The sequence below is a fragment of the Parus major genome, chromosome 7, assembly GCF_001522545.3.
Source record: "Parus major isolate Abel chromosome 7, Parus_major1.1, whole genome shotgun sequence".
Classification (NCBI taxonomy): Eukaryota; Metazoa; Chordata; class Aves; order Passeriformes; family Paridae; genus Parus; species Parus major.
Window position 1 is genome coordinate 26,412,825 of NC_031776.1, and position 17,359 is coordinate 26,430,183.

General features: G+C 45.9%; 1 protein-coding gene across 4 annotated transcripts in view; it reads right to left on the reverse strand.

The window, feature by feature from the left end:
• Window positions 1-17,359, reverse strand: part of LOC107207445 (myosin-M heavy chain-like) — a 44,830-nt gene that overhangs the window by 9,783 nt on the left and 17,688 nt on the right. For 2 of the 4 annotated variants that reach the window (XM_015634523.2, XM_015634521.1), the window contains exons 2-3: window positions 4,935-5,053; window positions 1,577-3,311 (exon numbers count right to left, since the gene is read on the reverse strand). In XM_015634523.2, coding sequence (XP_015490009.1) covers window positions 1,577-3,144 — 1,568 coding nt within the window. In that variant the 5' untranslated portion in view covers window positions 3,145-3,311; window positions 4,935-5,053. The remainder of the gene's footprint in view (window positions 1-1,576; window positions 3,312-4,934; window positions 5,054-17,359) is intronic. The other 2 variants (XM_015634528.1, XM_015634524.1) reach the window with 2 other exon arrangements.

The window sequence follows — 17,359 nt, forward strand, 5'->3', positions numbered from 1 at the left end:
CATTCACAGAAACAAAAACCACTGCGGATATTAAAAGCACAGAAACCACACATAAAGGCTCTGGGCAGGAAGTGTTTGGAGGCTGGGAGAGTAGTGGGAAGGAAGATCATATGCACTCCTCATTTCCTGTACTTTGCTCTGCATGCAGCTTGGGCTCCAGATACCAGTAAAATCATTGATCTGCAAAGAGACAGCTGTTCTTACACCCTTACTGCTTGTGCCATTCTGTGTATTTCATTACACATTCATGACAAAAATAGCCTAATGCATTGAAATGGTTGCATCCCATAACTTTCTCATCTACCTTTTCATTGGGTTTTCATATTGTAGAAGAAAAGCACAAAGGCTGGGCTGGACAGCTGAGGGAAGCACTGAGGGCTTTGACACCACCTACTTCCCTTTGGATTATCAAGTTGCAGAAGTATTTCTGCTGTCACTCTGGCTTCAGCCCCACTTAAGTTCTTTCAGACGACTCTCATTCCTGTGCAGAAGTCACTATTATCTTCTCTAAAAGCAGAGTCCAGTCTCAGCCCATGAATTCCAGAAAAAAAAAAGACATCATACAAGGTTGATGCCCTGGCATTTCACATACCCATCTATGGATTGCAGAAGCAGCTAGGAACCAAGTCTAATGCAATTCTTGGCAAATCCAACCATGAAGGCCAAGTGCATGGAAACAAACTACTCCACCAACACTTACTCCTCCTTTCCCATCAGCCTCATCTCATGATAAGACAGTGATAACTTCTCCAAATTCTTAGCTTCTAGAACTTTGCTGATTCCCACTGTACCACCCTGCATAGAAAGGGATCCCCATTTCTTTGGCAGGAGGGAGGTAACAGGACTGCAGTGTCCAAAACCAGGATAGAGAAAGCAGTCATTGTGAACATCTTACCCAGAATAGGGGAAAAACTCTGGATGGAGAAAGAAGGCGGCTTTATGGAAAAGGCCATTTTCTCTGGCTGCCTACACACAGATGGCAGAAGGACAATATTTACAAGTACTTTCACTCACTGCCTCTGCAGGTCTCCAAGAGAGGGTGAAAGACTCCTAGCAGCCATCTTCCCCTTGTGTGCCTATTCACTACATACAGGCAGCAAGTGACAGCACTTTCTGCTGCATGTCACACTCTCTAAATTTATGCCCTGCAGTGGTAGGACAGGCTCTACATCTTTCTTCAAAGGAAGCATATCACTACTTTGTATCCTTTGGCTGTCTTCTACTTTTAACAGATGCTAAAAAAAATAAGACATTTTGACAATTTAATACAGAAATAAAATGGGTGGGAAACTGGGTGTCAGAACTACTAATGGCTGTTGTCTTTACAACTAGCTTAGATTAAGTTGCACAAAAAGGCAAAGTCTAGATGAAAATGCTTTTTGATGTTTAATCCCCCACAAGGTGGAATTTAAGCTGAACAGCTTTAAAGACATGTCCATGTGGCTATCAGAGGCTCCAAGATGAAAGGCTCTGCCAACAGCACATTTATGCTATAGGAATTAAATGTACATATCAGGAGAAAGACCAGATCATTAACAAGGGAACTGCTTTCAGGTGACCCCACGGAGCATGTTACCTTTTCTTAATAAGTTCCAAGGCTGAACCTATGAATTCATCCTTCATTTTTTGTAGCTTAGCTCCATAGCTGGATAAGTCTGTGGCTTCTAACAGCAGCGATGAACAGCAAGAGGACTGGGCTTCAGAAGCCAGTGACTGCCCTGCAAGGTGGAGGACATCATTTAATTGTCTTGTCTCTCCTTTCTGCTGCTCATCACTGAAGATCTCCTGCCCAGCACTGGGTATTGCTCCTGCCTGTAGAGGTGATCGTGGAATAGGACTGGAGCAAATAGGGACTGGTGATGTATCTGGGATGGAGGTCTGGAAGGTTCTGTCCTTCACCTCAGGACTGCTCATCTTGAAACCATCCCATGTGGCTCGGTTTTGGGAAAAGCCAGCAGAGGTGTGCTTTTCATGAAATACGTCATCATCCTCCTCTGCTGTGACAGCAGGCTCATTCACAGCTTTAATCTCTAAAGCTTCTGGACAGACATCCTTACTGTTTTCTTCCTCCAGTGGCTGGCTTGCAGGCAGACCCTTTTTCAAGCAATCTGCTGGTCCACTGCTGCTGTCAGATGAATTTCCCTCCTTACTTCTCATTTGCTTGAACTCCTCAAATGTGGGTATGTAGAGCCTCCCTTTGCAGCAGCATTTCTTGCTCTGTCCCAATGTGACTTTGCCATCTGTTTCCCCACTGTACTGCTCTACGGTCTTTGCTGTTCTGGATTTGTTCATCTCATGTCTTTCCTCAGCATGCTGAAGGGGCAAATTGGGGGAGCTATTCTGTCTTCGGAGCTGAAGCCTCCTCTGAGCCTCCTGCTTGATGTCTTCTGGGCTGATGATCCTGTGTGCAAAGCACAGTCCCTGCCCCGCTGTGAGGCTGTGCCTGAGAGCAGTGTGTTCCGCCAGAACCGTGCAGCAGTTCACAGCACAGCCATTCTTGCACTGCTGGCACACCTGGCATTCAAAGCAGTCCTGGGCCATCAGCTCAGGCAGGGCCACCTGTGGGCACATAGGCTTACAGGGCTCTGCCACCTTACTGCTGTGCAGCCTCAGCTTCTCCTTCAGCTCTTTTCTGGCATCCCCGTGTAGGGCTCTTTCCTCTGCAGAAGGGAAGAGCCACTGAGGCACTTTGGCAAAGGGAGGGAGGAGCACATTCTGTGCAGATTGAGATATCTGTTTAGTACGGAGAGAAAGGTTCCTCAGAGAGTCTGATGCACTCTGTACTGGGGCCACATCCACACAGCCTTCCGTCCACTGACTGGTGCCTCTACAGCGAAAGATGATCTCATTATCCAGGCTCCGGCAGTGAGAATACAGCCCACAGTCAGCAACTGTTGCCCAGTGTAGGTTTTCCACACTCCGATACATCCGGTTTTCCACAGGACTGGCCAAAGGTGCCTTGCCTGTGTGGCAGGCAAGAGTGTGGAAGTCCCCAGAAAAAGTATGAGTGTCTAGGTTCTTTAATGGATGCATGCTGCTAACTGAAAAATCCTTTAAGCCATGTTGTGCACAGAGCTGATTATTTTGGCAGCTCGAGATCACCCGGCAGTGTTCCTGTCTCTCATCAACACTGATGTATGTCATAGCAAATGCACATGGAGGCTCTAGGACAGTGGCGTCTAGGGGGAGAGGAGGGAGCTGGGGTGTCGCTTAGATGCCAGTCAATGTCCACAGACCACAGACAGCAAAGTGTGCTGCTGGGCACTCACATAAGAGCTCTCACATGGGTGGAGTCGCCATGCGCAGAAGACCTGTGAATGGAAGGAAAGATGAGTTACTGAAGCAGCCTGGTGCTGACTCGCAGGATGCAGCAGCAGGTCTGCTTCCAGGATATGCAGAATCCAACACCAACAGCTTGTGCAGGAGCAGAGCAGAGTATCTGGGAAGCTTTTTCTTCTCCAGACAAGCCAACAGTGGCTTTACACTACCTGTCTGAATTTGGAGAAGTTTATCCTACCTACTCTCAGCAATTCCCTCGCAATAACATTGCTCAACTCTAGAGACAAATGCTCAGAAGTGCCTGCTGCAGGCTCAGCTTACTCACACAGCAGCACTAAGGAGATGGCAGGTTTACAAGAGATAGTGAGGCTCTTTCCCTCAAATGGGGTTCAGACAAGAGTGTATGAGTTACAGGGGATGCTGGGGCTGGGAAAGGATGACATAACTGCGGTCTACTTGAAGACTCAAGTAGCAAGGAGGAAGAAGAAGGCTGACAGGTGGTGGTTTTGTGCCTTACAGTCACATTGCAGCCCCTTATTGTTCTGATTCACCCTTCATGAGGAAGATATATATGGTTAATTGACTGCATATGGTAGCTAAGCATTGCCAAGGCCTTTCCAGTGCAGAAACAAAGATACCTTACAGACTTCCACAAATGCACCCTCTCGACTCCTTAGCCAGAGGCTCAAATGATCCTCCCATGACACCTCAGTGAAGGCCCCAAAAGAAAAAGCTGTGCTTTTCAAGGCTCCTCCTATGAGCTGTGCTCAGCACTCTAAGGCCCAGGGAATCTAAGTTACTAAATCACATGTTCAGAGTGGAGAATTAAATCCCTAAACTGTAGTTTGGGTCAGCAGGATGAAGGGTAAGTGGCTAAATCCTTGCTGGGAGTGGATGGAGCCTCCTTACATTGAATGGAGAGACCCTAGATTTCTTTTAGAGATTTAGGCCTCATGGATATGCCAGCAGCCACACAAGACATCAGTGTCTGCTACAGCCTAGCCCAGTCCCTTCCTTGGCAAGCAGAGGCAAAGGAATATGTGAGTGCCGTATGTAAAGGAGAATAAGATTGGGCAGTGGATATGGGGTTAGACTGAGATTCATAAGGAGAAGATAGAGCTGGGGTGGTGGGGCATGAGTCTTTAATAATAAGCCAGGCAAGAACCAACCAGGTTGAACACACAGGAAGAGGTGTTGGTAAAGCAAGACAGAACCAGTTACAGCCCAGACTGTTTCTTTTGTAGTGCAGCTGGATTCCCCACACGTGGCAAACTATTAAGGCAGCACACCCACCTTGAGCAGGAGGGGAATGAAGAGGTTTGTCATTGTCTGAAGGCTAAGACACCACAGGCACCTAGCCATGTGATGCACCAACAGACATCTATCTGATAGGAAGTCTGAGGTACTGTATTGCCTGGAAGACAATCTTGCTAACACTCTGTGAGTTTGATTCATTCCTTGCTTAGAGTGGTTCAAATTAGCATATTTTCCCCGCATTAATGAAATTATGACTAATCTCATCCCAGAGAGGGAAAGCAGAACTGCTCCTATTGAACGAAGAACATAATTCTTCTCCTTCATAACTGCTAAAAATAAAAATTAAAACTAGCTCTCAAAATGTCGCTGTCCCCCAAGATGTCACAGGCACTTCTCACCCAGTCTTCTCATGGTGGGGCTGGAGTTCCCCCTTCTTCACGGCTCTGGAGGAGCCCACAGGTGACAGCAGAGAAACGTGAGGATCAGGACTTTCTGTGCTCAGAGGTTATAACATAATCTGTCAAGAAAGAGAGAATTACATGATGTGAAAGCCAGTCACTGAGCAGAGAGCATGGCTCCTGGTAGTGCCAAAGGGCTCCTGTGAGAAAGTTCTGTTAATAAAGGATGCCATGCCCTGTCAGGTTGGTCTGTGATCAGGCCACAGCCACAGGACTAAAAGCCACCACATACTTTTGACACTACACTTTCAGAACAAGAACAAAGAGAAAACAGCCCTTGCTGCAATGAGAGTAGAGAATAAAGCTGCCCTTTCCCAAGGCAGGGAAGTTACACAGAATAAGGCCTGAAGAGAAAGCAAGGCCCATGTGAGGTAGGATCCTGGGCTGGACACGGGCTTGGCAAGCTCTGCATGTGTGCATGTGACAGCAAGGGGGCCAGAGAAGAAAGTGCACAGGCAGGGGAAGAAGCAGTCAGGAGAAGAGCAAGGAAGCAGAGGCACAGAAACTACAGGGTGGGATCTGTCTATGGGTGCTCCATTCACAAAGAGATGGGCAGCACTGGGAAGACAATTGGTTTTTGTCCTCATGATTCTCTTCAGGTGGAAGTTCACTGTCAGGGCTCATACAGCTGACCCCTCTATGGGCTGCAGGTCAGCTACAGTGATTCCAGGCATGGGAGGTCAGGGGTCACTCTGTTCCTGCCTGCTCAAGTGCACAGCACAGGTGATGCAGGGGGGTTTACACCCCTCCATTTCTCAGGGGAATGCCTCAAACCCTCCAGAAGGTGAGGGTACCCCTCTGCACTGCAGAACAGCACAAGCCCATTCCCCCCAGCAGCCATGGAAGGTGCCAGCGCTCTCAAGCACTGCCAGGCAGGAGGGACCTGCTGCTGCTTTGTCAGGGCAGGATTTTCCAGAAAATGTGCATGAGATGGCAAAAGTCACTTTCGGGGAAGGAGCAGCTGAAAGAAACCTCCTGTGGGCACAGTGGAGCAGGCAGAGTGAGGGACAGTGAGCAGGAGCCAGAGGCAGGTTTGCAGAGCAGAGGAGCCAGAGAAGACAGAGAACAGCCAGAGCTGGCTGAGAGGCAGCAGGGGAAAGAGACTTTCCAGAGGAGGTTGCTGATATGTAGGCAAGAGCCAAAATTTACTGGATTAAGTGCAGAAAGATGAGAATTTTGTTTCCAAATAATTTATTTTAATATTTGTCACCCACTGAGGGTGAATTTTTTTTCTCTGAACAGTAATTTTTTTGTTTTTTTCTGTTTGTTTGTTTTTGGGTTTTTTTTATTTGGTTTTTTTTTTGTTTTTGTTTTTGTTTAAACACTTCTGACACAGGAATTCCCTCTGATACTTCCAGGAGAGCTCCAAGCAAAGATGCACATGGATGTAGCTCAGAGGTGAGTGTGCAAGGGGCTCTGGTGCTCTGGTTGGAGTAAGAGGGAGTCTCAGAAATCAGTGAGTTCTGTTCCCCCAAACACCGGCAGGGCAGCTGTGGAGATCTTGTAACAGCCAGCTCAGGCAGCAGCATCTTTCTTCCCTCTCACTCCACTCTTGGAAGGACTATCTCTTTCCAGCTGAACTCTTATGATTTTGTCCATTCCCCCTTGTCACCGCCCTGAGGGCTGTGCACAGCATGTCAGGCAGCTAAGCTTAATTTCACTGAGCACCTTAGGCAGCTGCTGCCCGAGTCATGACCTGGACAGGGGACTGGCTGAGGCACAGCCTCCTTCCCCTGCTGTTCAGGGATGCTTGGAGCAGGAGAAAAGCAGAGGTCTCTCTAAAACACCAGGTAATCTGTCCCTGGCTTCTAACCAGGAAACACTGAGTGTTTCTCCCTCCTTCCCCTGTTCTTGTGCTCCATGGCACACAGCAACTGCATCATAGTTTCAGCTCAGATGCCCATATTTGTCAGGTCATTGGCACCCCATGATAAAAAACATGTGCTTACACACTCAGCTCCCAAGTAACATGGCCACAAGCCTGTTGTAGGCAGTCTGCTGGAGGAGAGCACAAGATGGAGACAGAAAAAACAACCCAAAACAAGTTAATATGCTTCTGGTGGATAAGCTAGAGATGACCTCTGAGTACATACTTGCAGGCCCACGGTACATACAGAGTATTTAGTTGCAGTCTTATGTGGTCACCAACAAAGAAACATTGGGAAGCACAGCAACTTGAAAGTTTGTCCTCCCACCACCTTAGAGGTGTAAGTATAGGCTATAGCTACAGCAGGTTATTCCAGGTATTAACCAGCAAAGGTCAATGAAGTGTGAGGCAATGGAAGGTAGGAAGAAAATTCTGGTTTCTTAAGTGGTGACCCAAATCTGGGTCCTAATTTACCCTGTCCTAAAGGTACACAGTAGCCCTAATGTATCCTCTGCTCTCTTCCAGTTAGACCAAACATTGAGTTGCCCATTCTTTGTCATTCTCCAGTGTATGTGAGGACTGTGGATTGATGTTATGCTCCTTCATTTACCCACCTGCGAGCTTCCAGGCAGTCCTGTCCACACTTAACCAAAGTTCAGGCTTTATTTTAGACCAGCAATCCTCTAGGCCAATGATCACTTGTTCCAGGCCAAATAGCAAAGCAGAGTTTAGTGCTGGCTGCTGCTGCAGCACATCATTGCTCCTCAATCACATTGTCTGTGAAACTTCTGCCTGTTCCCTGGCTCAGGGACTGAAAAGCTTCTAGTGGTTATGAGCCTCATGCCTTAAGTGAGAATAAGACTAAGGGCAATGTGTGCTCAGCTTATTTTCTACCATGTGATTCTGTTTAATCAACTTCTACACTACTCTGATAAGTGCCTGCTTGGAGACTTGCCACTAACCTTAATTTTCCTGTAAAATCCCCCCCAAGAACTTATTTCTCAAGGATTAAAGCTTGAAGGATAAATCATTTCTTCCCAAACACATCAGAACCGTTCTGCTTGGCTGACCTTCCCAGCAAAGCACGAGATAAACTGTCAGGAGGATGAAGCAGGCAGGCACAGGATAAGTAGCTCATTGCTGATGAAAAACACTGTGAAGAAGACCAGACATGTTCAAGGACTCCAGGAGTATCAGGACAAAGGATCACAGAACCTCACAAGGCCTAAGAAAGAGGCCACCAAATCTGGCAGGGCTGAGTAGGTTTACTGGTGTTGCTTTGCAGAGTTCACTGCAGCAAGATTTACTCTCTAGACTTATCAAAACAGGGACATTTGTTCCATGAAATGGTGGAGAGCAGCTTGCTATTGTCTGGCATCTCCTGCTTGATCAGAGACATCAAGTGAAACTGGTACATTTTCCACTTTCCACATTTACAACATTTCAGCCACAAGCAAATGAGCTTCTGAGTCATGGCCATCACATCAAACTCCTGCTTCCAAGGGAGGGGAGTAACTGCAGATCCTTACTCCATCTTGAAATAAGAGATTACACCAACCTTCAGGTTTTATTCTAATGTCTCTGCATTAGGTTTTGCAAATTGCAGCACTGAACAGAGGTTGGTTTATTCTGGACTACAATCTCCCTTTTATTTCAGAGATCCAGCCAGCTAGCAGGATGTGAACAGTGCATTTCAAAGAGCTATACAAAGGATTTCAGCAAGCTATTTTACTGCTGTGAGTTCTGTGCTATCTGATACAGCAAACCTCATGGTCACAGCATGATCTGCTTACTGCTACGTCATGCACATCACTTCAGCTGCTTAGCAGAACACCAGCAGTCTCAAGGGAAAGAATGCCAGATGTTTTATTTTTTTCATTTTAAAGGTTAACAAGAAAAAGAAAGGTGCCTTGGCTGTATTTGCTTTCTTAGCTGTTTTCTTAACCAGCACTGTGCTGAAGAAACCAGCTAATGGAGAAAAGGTGACTGTAGTTAAATTTCCTTTTTTTCTTTGTCTGTTGTAGCAGCTGAAACAGGAACACAGCTTACATAGTGTCTGTTAATTGCAGCAGGAGAGGTACAGCCACAGTAGCTCTCTAAAAAAGTACATTTTCCTGGGTTTCTTTCTCCTTCCTAGGGTAAACAGCTAACCATAACTTTCCCTGAGCTTACAGTACTATTACTGCTTTCATTGTCCTTTCCATGGCATAAATCAGGATTGCTAACAAGAGGACAACCGCCAGATTGATTTCAAAACCAGGTAATAAAGGGAAAACAATAACCTTTATAGTCTGCTCACTGATTTATAGTCCCTGTGTTCTCACCTTAAGCACACGCAAGAACCACACAGCCTCAGAGACAGCTTGGCATGGGGAACCCCTGAAGACACCGTACAGCCAAGGGTCAAGAGGGTGCTGAGAACACAGGCAATGGCATTAAATTCTGCTCTGAGCTGCTTGCTTCACCATGTGATATTGCCTACTCATTTTCCTCCTTTCACATCTCTTTTCCTAATCTTTTGGGGATTTTTTTACTGCTTCTCCAAGTCTTCCTCCATCCCACTGCATTCAACACAACACAACAACTTGCTGTTAACAATTTTGTCCAGAAAAACTGGTCATGGCCACGGTCAGGGCTGGCTGGTCAGAGCAACCCAAAGGGCACACATGTGCCAGCCACATGTGTCACAGAAGAATCTGTCCACAGTATCTGTTGATCAACATAGGAACATCCTGCTATGCATCAGCTCAAATGCAACAGGGAGAATGTAGGAATCACCATAACTGCATGTGAGTTTCTATTTGGGCCAGATAGGCTCAGAAATAGTCTCAAGGCAGTGGAAAAGCTACTCTCAAAATTTTGTCGACTCACTTAAATATTCTTGGCTCCTCTTCTGTAGGATTTTTAAGCTGTTTGGGAAGTATTTTTATTGACATAAAAGGTTTCACCTGAGAAGCCCTACTGCTCCACACACCTGTGCACTTGGCAGCAGTGCCTTTGATGATCTTTTCTGGCTGCTCTCTAAGTCTGAGCAGCTTCTCCTTCTTGAGTCCCAGCATGGCTTTCCCCTTGAGTTCCTCTTTCAAAAAGGCTGTGATGAGATGATGCTTCCAGCCTAGCTCTAAGGGCAGGCATTCCAGCACACTGATTTCAGGTAGCAGAGCACTTGCAAGGTGACTTGTGTTCCCTCTTGATTCTTTACTTGGGGAAAAGGTCCTTTTGTCTCACCAATGCATCACTCAATCTCTTGGACAATACTGCTCCAGCAGTCCTGCTGATGATGCAGCAGAGGCACTGGAGTGTCAGAAGATTTTCATCTTGCAGCAAAGAAAGGCTGAGTAGGTTGATTCTGTAACAAATGCTCCTGCAGACACCAGTGTGACACCCCCATCAAGTATCCCAGCTGGAGTTGCTTGTCATCATCAGCTGTGAAGCATCCCAAGAGATGGCAGCACTCACCATCTGCCAAGCTTTCAGTGACTCAACACCCTGTTTGACCACAAAGCTCCTCTGGATGACTCCCTCTCAGGAGAAAGCAAGTTCCATTAGCAATGAAGTCCTCTTGTGGGACAGATCACCCCCAGGACCTATACACCCACAGGGTACATCTGATTGACAGATGCTGCCCTGGTCTGTAACACTGTGAGCCACTCTGCTCCCCTCTTACAGCTGGAGAGGGAATCCACAGGGTTATAACCAAGCAGAGACTATGCTCAGGTTTGAGTTAGCTGATGCTCAGGACTCAGGTGGTTTTCCCTGACCTGTGCAGACATCCATGGACCAAGCATTCCAAGCCTTTGGGTCAGGCAGAGCAGATCTTTCCCACCATTCACCCTGGCGTACACACAGAGCATTCACTATTTGCCTTACCAGGAACAGACATGATCTGAGCACAGGCTCTGACCTTGCTCCATACCTGGCAAAGACACAGGCAGTTCTCGGAGGCAAACCTGAGCCAGGAAAACCTACCCATCCCCCTGTGAGATCTGGGAATTATAAAGCCATATGTCAGCTCACTTTACAACCTGGCACCTCCATTTCTCCTTCAAATTCCCACTCTGCATAGGTATAACTTCAGCACTAACTGCAGAAAATGGTTCCAATATGGCTACAAGTGAATTTGTTATTTCTTGGGAGGTGGGAAGAAGAAAAGGTTAAGGCTGTGACTTGAAACTCAGTCCCAGCAAAGGGTCTTATATTAGTTCTGACTTCCCAGTGCCAGCTCCAGACCTCTGTTCTTCTCCGGCTCCCTGCCAGAGGTGCACCCCAGCCCAGCCCTGCTATGCTCAGCTGAAGATGCCTTTGTGAGGCAGCCCAGAACTGCCAGCCCAGTGCTCTGCCTCCAGCTGTGATCAGCAGCACATCATTTTGGAAAGAGCAGCACAGATGGAGCATGTCTGCAGCTGAAAAATGATGAGGTGGGGAGCTACACCTCAGATCATCTAAAACTGTCTTGATCCTCCCTGCATGTGTTTGAGGAAGGCAGAAGGGACAGTGCAAAAAAGCAGGGCACAATGGGTCAGTTGAGTATGAGAACTGACAGGAAGAATTAAATTAAGCCAGTAGCAGGAAAGGGTTGGCTGCTCCCTTCCCCTTGCAGCATGTGAGGAGGATCAACAGAGCCTTCTTCTAAGCTGAATGTTGTCACCTTGTGTGCATTGAAGACTGGCATTTCAACTCACCATTTTCATTCACTTTCTGGCAAGAAAGAGGTAAAAAGCCAAGTCACACTTAATGGGAAAAATAAAATTAAGTCCTTTTTCAGTATCGTCATTTAACTCATGATTTAATCTCATGATTTGCAGGGCCTGAGTCATGGTGCTGGGTTTCTTCCAGGGTGGATATACCCCCTGCTGAACTAGCAATACATGATCATCAGGGCACACAGAAACTTCCCATGCCCTATTATACTGCTTCCACCAGTCCCAGAAGGACAACAGAAAACCAGTCCTATGCAGTTGGCTCCCTCAGGGTGACTGAAGGCATTCCTTTTTCCTTGCTCTACGATTGTCCCAAGAGTCTCAGCCTAATCCTTAAAATGCATAGAGCAGAGGAAAGAAATCACACCCTAATTCTAAGAATAAGCTGGAAGTCAAAAGTTCCTACTCCCTTCCTTATACTAGGAAAACATTTTTTGCAGCACAGCCTCAAAACTTTGAGTGCACTAGTGGCTTACTGCATCACTCTTTCCAACCAGGCAATATGAACCTTGGCTCCCTTCTCACTAGTGGGGAAAGAAGCCCCACAACTTAATTCTGTTGATCTCAGTTCATTAACTTTGCACTGGAAGCCACTCCAGCACTCCCTAAAGCTTAGGGCAGGTGGATGAGCAGAGCTCTTCCATGCCAGCAACACATGTGAGATCAGAAAGCAATCTAGAGGAGGAAAGAGGTGTTGAGGACGGTGAGGGAGATGTATGATCTCATCCTACATCTTGCTTGGTTACATCCCAAAGCTGCCAGGCACTGTGTCATATTGCTGGCAGAGGCAGGTTTGCCATGAGGAAATGTGGATGACAGCAGCGCCAGTAGTCCTGGCCAGGCATGGATAGCCACAGGCAGTAACACTTCCAGTTCCTTCGGCTCTAGAGGCACTCAGCAATGCTCCTACAGAAAACCAGGCAGGACTGTGCCCACCACCTGTCTCAGCTGAGGGATGTATTCTCACAATGTCCAGCACCACATCTAGCCCACCATGAAGAAATGGGAATACTAACAGGGAGCTGATGCAGCTGGCCAGGCTCTGCCTCTGTATCAGTCCCAAGAAACATCACAAACTCTTCTCTACCTACCACAGAGAATTTATTTTTTTCTTTTATACAGATTTTCAACTCCTCCCACGGGCCTCTCTAAACAACTCCATCCCTTTCAGATGCTGATGCTCTTCAGCTGATTAAACTGTGGACCAGACCATGAGCTGGGTGTAAACGAGTATTGCTTGTCAATGCTAATTTACACCTGCTGAGAATTTCCCTTCCTTCACCATTTAGCACAATTATATGGCATGTCTTTTATCTCTCCTCACAGTTTAGCCTGCCATTCCCCTTCTCTGGCCCCCAAGCCTCCCACTTTGCTCTGAACCCCCTGGAGGTTTACAGGATAAGTTGCTTATTTGCAATGTAAAGTGTGTCTCAGAACCACAGCCCCGTGCAAACAAACCCAAGAGAGACACATTTATCTCTACTTGTGCAACAAATCTAGCCCCATCTTTTCCTGGCAGCAGTTCCCTAACACACACTGCATAGGATGTGCTAAGGGAAAAAATATGTCCCTTATTGCCATTACACAATGAAGGACATCTCTGGGGAGGTGCAGAAGATGGAGAATGAAAGGATTGATTCCACAGAGACCTCGAGCTCTTTCCTCTCTCATTGAAACTGATGGTGATAGCTTGCCATCCAGATCAGCATCCTGTAGATTCTGACTGTCAATAGGCAGGATACCATTAATGATTTCTTGTTGCTATGGTGATATTGATGAATAGTCTGTGGAGTTGGTGGGAATCCTGGGAAAGCTAGCCAGAAAAAAAAAAAAAAAAAAAAAAAAAAAAAAAAAAAAAAAAAGTGGGTCAACAAAAATGTGAGTTTGCCCACAAATGGGCAGTTACATGATATACTTGATGAATCCAGTGGCACTTCACATGTCTTGCCTCCTCCTGCCTCCTACAATAACAGCACAGTGTTCTCCAGAGCCAGTGCAAGTGCTCCTGCTCACAGCAGGGCTCTGGTGCAGAGGTGGAGTGCTGCAAGTGGATTTCATTACTAGGCATTACTTCTGCAGCTTCACCCTGGCAATTCATTTCACATACAGAGTAAAAATCTTGGCTCCAGTGAAATCACTTGGACCTGTGCCAGTGGGCACAGAGCCAGGATTTCCCCCAGCTCTTAGGATGCCTTATCACAAGTGACAATTTCATTCAGCTGCCTCGATAGCCATTGGGAACCTCGTGCCTCTCCAGAGCTGTTTCAAGTGTGGAAAAGCCACTGTTGCAGTTTTTTGCTCTATTTTGCTGAGGCTCAGTGCTGTGCTTTCTTTGAAGGTGTATCATGGGCTCTCTCTTGGCTTCCTACTTTGCAATGTGCAGTTTAGAGCAACCTTTCACCTTTCATTCCAACCAAGTGACCACTGGAAATGACAGGCTGGGCTCCAGTCACAATTGGGTCTTTTAATTTTGCACAAGTGCTCTTGGGATGTGGGGCACAGGAGCCATCTTCCTAAAATAAGACTTCTCTCTGACCTTGCTTTCTCTGGGAAAATCATTCCTAATTCAGGTTGGTGGCACATTAATGAAGAAGTGATAAAGCTCCAGTGGAACTCCCTCTATCTCTACAGATGCTATTTATCTAAGCCCATCAAGGGGTACACAAACTGCACAATACCTTGTTTTGGGGGAGATTTTAGTATGATTAGCAGATTTTAGAGTATGCTTTCTGTCTTAGCAAAGACTCTTATCTTTTCTGCTTTATGGCTAGGAGTACATACAAATTGACTGAAGAACCTTTTATTCCTAACAGTAGTACCACTCCAGGCATGCATTACTTGTTCACCTGATGGGCACTCTTAATCCAGAAAGTTTTTACTAGTTTGGATCTGTTATTACAGAAGAATTATATCCACACGGGAGCATTATCTGTAGCAATACCATTACATTGATAGTTTTGCCAGTAAATGTCCCAGTGCAGATCCAATGGATGTGTCAGCTCTTCTCTCTATTTGTGTGTTCATATCCTTTGCCTGAACTCAGGAACTGGAAATAAAGTTACCCTGCCCCTCTCTTTTGCATCTTTTGCTATCCCTAGTTCTAATGGCCTACAGAGCCTGAAAGCAGTTTATATCGGGAACAGATCCCAAGAGAAAAATTCAGTTCCTTTCTCTACATTACATGTAGCTGTTCATTAAATTTACTGGGCAAGGTTCCTAAGCACATGGAGGCTGGACCAGCACTGACAGAGGGTCTCTCTTGTATAGCAACCCTTTGATCAGACTGTCAGCATCATTTATTTGCTTTTGTTTCATATTCTTCAGTGCTCCAGTAAGTTATTTTTCCCAGTTGATTATCAAAGGCAAAGGCTGTCCTTTCAAGTTGGATTTGCACCTCTTCCCTTCCCTTCCTCTCCATTTCAATTAGTAATGGAAATTACTTGGATTTTCTTTTTCTATCTCCTCTTGCCTGTCTGTCTATATGAGGCTGCTTTAGGAACACTGATGGCTGGAGAAAACTCCAATTGATGTCTTCCCTGTAGAAAATGTTGTGACTTAGAATTAGCACATCTAAGTGCTCTGTTTGACCTACTGCTGGCCCGGGTGGAGAGCACAGATCCAGCTGCAGCGTCCTGCCTTGTCCCCAGCTAAGAGCAAGGGAATGGAGGGCTGTGAGAGCTATGGATGGAAGAAAGGAGGTACCACCACAAACTGTCAGGGACAGACAAGGACAGGAACAGGTTTACTGCACTGGGAGACAGAAGGTGATAGGAATGTAAAAGCTTCTTGAAATAGGATCTCTGCCCATGGGGAACTGCCGTTCTGCTGTGTTTGCAGCTATTACTTTTCTGCAGACAATTCTGTGACCACAGAGACACAACAGGTAGTAAACTGCCCAGAGCACCTTAGGGCTGAGCAGAAATGGCATTTGGACTGGGATGGAGCTCTGGGTTCCTCCACTTGGAGGTGCATGAATAAATGTGTTTAGTCACAAATCCCAGCATGCTGGGAGGAGCACACATTGCACAGGACAGCTTTCCAAGTGTGATCTGCCCTGAACAGCTGGCCACCAAAGGTTTCTCAGATCACAATATCAAGACTTAAAAACACATCAGATATGTTCAAGATAGAAGAATCACTCTGGGCTGTATTTGACACCAGCTGGGCATTAATGCCCAGGTGACCCACAGGAACAGGATTTGGAGAGATCAGACTGGAGGCAGTACAGATCCATGGGATTTCTCACCACACATAAGTGTCCCCTAGACACATCATGTCACACATCATTAACTGGAGATGTTTTAAAGTCATCATTAAGAAACAAATTGTAAGACTGATTAATACCAACTCATATACTCTTGGGATGTTCCTAACCACATCTATATATTCCAACTTATCAACATTGCCATGGGACTCTTTCTTTTTGGTTTTCTGCCAGACCTACACTCTAGCAAAAGGTGATGGAAGAGGAGGCAGGACATGCCCCTTTGTTTAAAGCCAGCTGCAAGAAAATGTTTTTGTTTGCTCAGATGTACTGGATACTTTGTGCAAGCTGCATCTTCATGCAGTGCAGGTTTGCAACTGCACAAGTAACATGAAGAATAGAACAAATGCAGCAATTTTACAGCTCTTTGTAAGACAGTGAGGGAGAAGGACATTGAATCAGATTCCTTCTCCATGTGCTGCTGATCCTGAATATTGGCTACATCATATAGGCCCCATGACATTAAGTGTGATGAAGACCCACCCTGGATCCAGAATCACAAGACACTCCATGTAACTTCTTACACCAGTAACTTGCTGCAGGGTCTGAAGCTGGCAGTTCTCAACAAGCTCTGGGTTCTCACTGCCAGAGTTAGGTATCATTACTTCCTTGCCATTTTGCAAAATATTCCAAGAGCCTAATGAAGGTCACTACATTCTTGTACATTCTTAACCTTTACTTTTTTGCAACTGGGAAAAAATAAGACACAGATCATAGTAGCTGATGAGAGTTTTTGCATGCAGATTTATTTTACCAAAGAGTATCAGTGCAGAGCTGCAGGCAAGCAGCAGGTTTTTTTTAATAACACAGCATCCAATGTGTGCAGCCTTTGTGGCTCTCACAAAGTACACACACCTACCCAAGACTGCATAGCAAGGAGACAAAACCATACTATTGATACAACTTTGTGATACCAATCAAAAGAGAAGAAACATTGTCCATGCACACATTTAATCCCTCATGGGAAACAGACACAAATCATAAACACCTTTTTTAAGGAGTGCTCTGAGAAAATACAGTGGAGATGCTGCAGCCAACATTGTGGAAGGAGTCTCATGCAACACAGCATCTCAGAAAATAATTCAACCTCAACTTAATAAGTACTGTCCACCAACAATTCCTGCATGTATCTATAACACCTCAGAAAGTTTAATTACCACTTAAGAAATGGAAGACTAAATGAACTATGTGACATTTCCCACCCCACACCCTGTAGGTCAGCATTATTTAAGACAACTGGGAGCTTGAAAAGCTAAACATTAGTGTTGGCAGATGAACAGATGGATGGATTGCTGCCAACATAATCCATCTTCCCACTTGCCTTCTTAGGACTGGGTGACATTCAAAGCTAACTTTGCACTTCCCTATCCAAAGGGAAATGCACGCAATACAATGAATAGGCTTTAAAAAGACCTCATCAGCTGGCAGGACCAGTGGCAAAATGCTTTATGGATGCTGCTGAATGTGCAGGTAAGGCTGTAAAAAAGAGGCATCAGGCTGTGACAGAAGAGGGGACTGTAGTGACCACAGTGGA